Source organism: Cupressus sempervirens, chromosome 10 (assembly GCF_028749045.1).
Source record: "Cupressus sempervirens isolate cs-2001-9-10 chromosome 10, ASM2874904v1, whole genome shotgun sequence".
Classification (NCBI taxonomy): domain Eukaryota; kingdom Viridiplantae; phylum Streptophyta; class Pinopsida; order Cupressales; family Cupressaceae; genus Cupressus; species Cupressus sempervirens.
This window is the reverse complement of record NC_143127.1, coordinates 734745849-734749528: the sequence shown is the minus strand read 5'-3', so window position 1 is coordinate 734749528 and position 3680 is coordinate 734745849. Positions and strand designations below refer to the sequence as shown.

The 3680-nt window shown below is 36.7% G+C and overlaps 1 protein-coding gene across 1 annotated transcript in view; it reads right to left on the bottom strand.

Annotated features, from left to right (window-relative positions):
• Window positions 1-2047: 2047 nt before the first annotated feature.
• LOC149535946 (uncharacterized) overlaps window positions 2048-3680 on the bottom strand; it is a 48986-nt gene continuing 47353 nt past the window's right edge. The window contains exon 2 of the mRNA XM_089805260.1: window positions 2048-2796. Within this exon, the coding sequence (XP_089661386.1) occupies window positions 2222-2796 (575 nt within the window). The 3' untranslated portion in view covers window positions 2048-2221. The remainder of the gene's footprint in view (window positions 2797-3680) is intronic.

Sequence of the window (3680 nt, the reverse complement as noted above, 5' to 3'; positions counted from 1 at the left end):
CAAATGACTTGTCTGACTCCAACACAATGCAATAATTAACCACTACAATATCCAACTATGTTTTTCACTCAAGTTGCAAACATTTATGAATTTAATGCAATGTGGTCACATAAATAAGCAAACTGACATATGTCGTGGTTTCCAACACTTCCACACAAAATACTTGCCATCATGATCTTCCTTAGAAATTATTGCAAGTGCAACAAAACTTCCATATTCTGCATAGTCTAGAGTTCAGTGGCATGAAGAATCTTACCTAAGACACTACAAGGATTGTGAGTTACTTGATGCAGAGAACTCTATGGAGGATTCAATCTAGTCAAGGCACACAACAAGTTGAACAATTTCTTAGGACTTAAAATGCTTTTCAAGACTTCATAGATGAGCTGACTTGGATTAATTGCAAGTGAAACCAACTTTGATATTCTGCAAGTCTGTGTAGTCTAGAGTTTTGTACTGTGAAGAATCTTAACCGAGGCATGCTGCTAGGATCAGTACCCATTTAATGCAAAGCACTCTATGGAGGACTCAAACTAGTCGAGACACTTTCCAACTTGAACAATTACGTATTACTTACAAGGGTTTTCAGGCCGACTCAAAAAGGCAAGATGAATGGCATATGGATTTGACTACAAGGCTCACTTCATGCAGAAAACATGTTTTGAATAACACCAATGTTGCTATGACTTTTAGAGCATCATAAGACATCAAACAACCACTTCCAATGCTTGACATCAACTTTTACCTACCACCAAAGGTACTTCTTTCGTTAAGTGCTTCTAGGCCTACTAGCCCTTACAACCTTTTTTTTGGGCAACAACTTTTAATGTCTAATAATAGACACAAAAGGGATACCTGATTTAGATACCATTTTAATGTTTATATAACATATCTTATTTGAAGCATAGGATGTTTTGGAACACACAAGCCAAAATTGGTGATTTCAATTTCTTTAAGGACCAATTAGGCCTACTTCACAAAGAAGGTGTATCAAATTTTCACTCCCAATTCTCAATTTGAGTTTTCGAGGCTTAGGCATAGAAAGGTCTGAATATGCCATTTAAGAGATTTGCAATGATACCAAGACTCCAATCTGCAAACCCTTGTTCTAACTAGCTGATTTAACAAGAAAATCAGTTAAAACACTCAATGATCTTCCAAAATCATGGTTTCTAGAATTTTCCAACAGTGATATTTGTTTCAAATCTTCAAATTTGTCCTCAGACCCTTATTCATAGGACATCTATCGGAAAAATGACCATAACTTTATGCATACTTGGTGAAATTAGACCAAACCAATTGCAAATGAAAGAAGGCTCATTCCTCTGTCCAACTATGTGAATTCCATACCACAGATCTTCTGTTCAATCTGCTGCAACTGCAATGTTTAACAAAAATCTGAAAATTATAGTCAATAAAATTGTCATAACTTGAGTGAATCTTAACCAATCAACATGAGACCAACGCCATTTTAAAGTAGATTCGAGGTACTCTAACACACAATCATCTGCATACCAATATCTGCCCCTACCAATCTGTACAAGACATAGAAATAGAAGAAAATGTTACAAAAATCACAAAATTCATGATGATATTATTGTTTTTCATCCAAATCCTCAACTACCTACTTATACAGCGATGGAATGAGACATATATAGCCTTTACAAACCATATGGTTTCAGTTACAACACATTTCAGTACTTATGACCAAAGTAACATGAATCGGAATCATATTGAAATCGGCACAGCCGAATCGAATCGTGAATCGGGGGTGAATCGCCAGTGAATTGGCGATGAATCGGCAAATTTGAAAAAACCCTTTAAATGTAAAGATTTTAACAATTTAAGACTTATTTCATGCACCCTTTATTGAATATAACTTAAAAACACTATAACATCATCAAATAGAATCTAACATACATAAACATGAAACATAAAATCCATCACATACGTAACTATGTTATCATTATGTACTAAAATGTAAATTGCATGCTAGCTGAAGTAAATAAAAATCAAATGATCATAATGATTCAAATCATAGAATCAATAAGATGAAATCATGAAGATCTATAAGACATCAAATCATAAATGTATGTACTATGTACTATGTATAAATCTAAGATGAAGATCCATGAAAGTTTGAAACATATGTCTATTAGTGATTCAGTATCACTATCAATATCTATACAGTGTAAACAAAATATAAAAACAAGGCTCCAGCTCAAGCCTCATCATCCTCTATCTCTGCTGCAGCCTCAACCTCAACCTCTGAGTATCTAGTTTGCCTATGAGAAAGGCGTGTAAGGTAGGTCCTGGAGGACCGCCGAGCCATGTCCCCTGCATGGGCAATGGGCTCACGAATAACGTCGCTAGGGCCTGCGTCTGTGCGTGCGCGTGTGCGTCTACCAATGCCTGAACGTGCTCTAGCTGCCTCCTCTGCCCTAGCCACAGCCTCAGCCTCTTCATCCACCTGGTCAACCCACGCGCGGTCTTCCTCAGTGAAGACTAGGTCCACGGTCTCCATGATCCACTTTGATTCTAGAACAATCTCCTCCAGAATGATCGGAGAGGAGTCAGCGCCCAAAATTTGTCTGATCCTAAGACGAAGGTTGTAATGAACAAAGACAAGATCATTCAACCTCTGCACTGTCAACCTGTTTCTCCTCTTCGAGTGGATGTGCTCGAACATGGACCAATTGCGCTCACATCCAGAAGCGCTGCTTGGCTGACTAAGAATGCGGATGGCAATTTTTTGAAGGTTTGGGGTTGTGGCCCCAAACATTTGCCACCATCTATCTAAAATAAGGAAAAAACAAAAACAATTAGTCTCATTTACAAATTACAACTCTAAATTAATGCATTATATAATCAACTTTAAGTTTAGAATCTAGATTTGTTAGAAATGGAAAAAGAAATCTGTAAATAAGCAATACCAGGAAAGAATCTAAGTGAGTAAATGCATGAAAAGATATTACCATAAAATACGAGAGAGAAAGCTTCAAGCTCCAACACCATGAGACAAGATATTTGGAAAGGGGAAAGCAAAGAAAACCCCTTGTGACATTATGAATGAGGCATGAAAAGCCTAAGAAGGAGAGAGAGAGAGATAGAGAGCAATGCTCATACAATAATAGAGAAGAGGAAGAAACCTCATTGTTGTTGAATGAGAGAAGAGGAAGAAACCTCATTGTTGTTGAATGAGAGAAGAGGGTCATCTCTTAAATAGAGATGAGAGAGAGGAGTTAGAATGTAACTCCCATGTCTATGAATGCCACCATTCATAAGTGTGTGAGGCCAAGTGTGAGATTCCTCTTAAGGAGGAATAATCTAAAATTAGAAATTACAATATATATATTTGTCCTCACATATTCCACTAGATGACAAAATAAGATGTAGTGGAAAAAGGACAAAAAAGAAATATATTAGGATACCTTGGCTTATATCCTAATATATTACAACAATAAGGAAGAAGGTCTAACCTTGGTTTATAAATACACCAAGGAAAGATTACAACTTCTAACAAGATTCATGAACATTGAATATATTATTTAATTTTTACCTGGCTATAGTGTTGTCTGAGCATTTATGGCCATCTTGCCAGAGAAAAGTGGCCCCTCCTTATTGTTGAACTGGTCTAGCTCAACAATCTCAGCAGCGCTATTTTCATCGCTACTCAATCT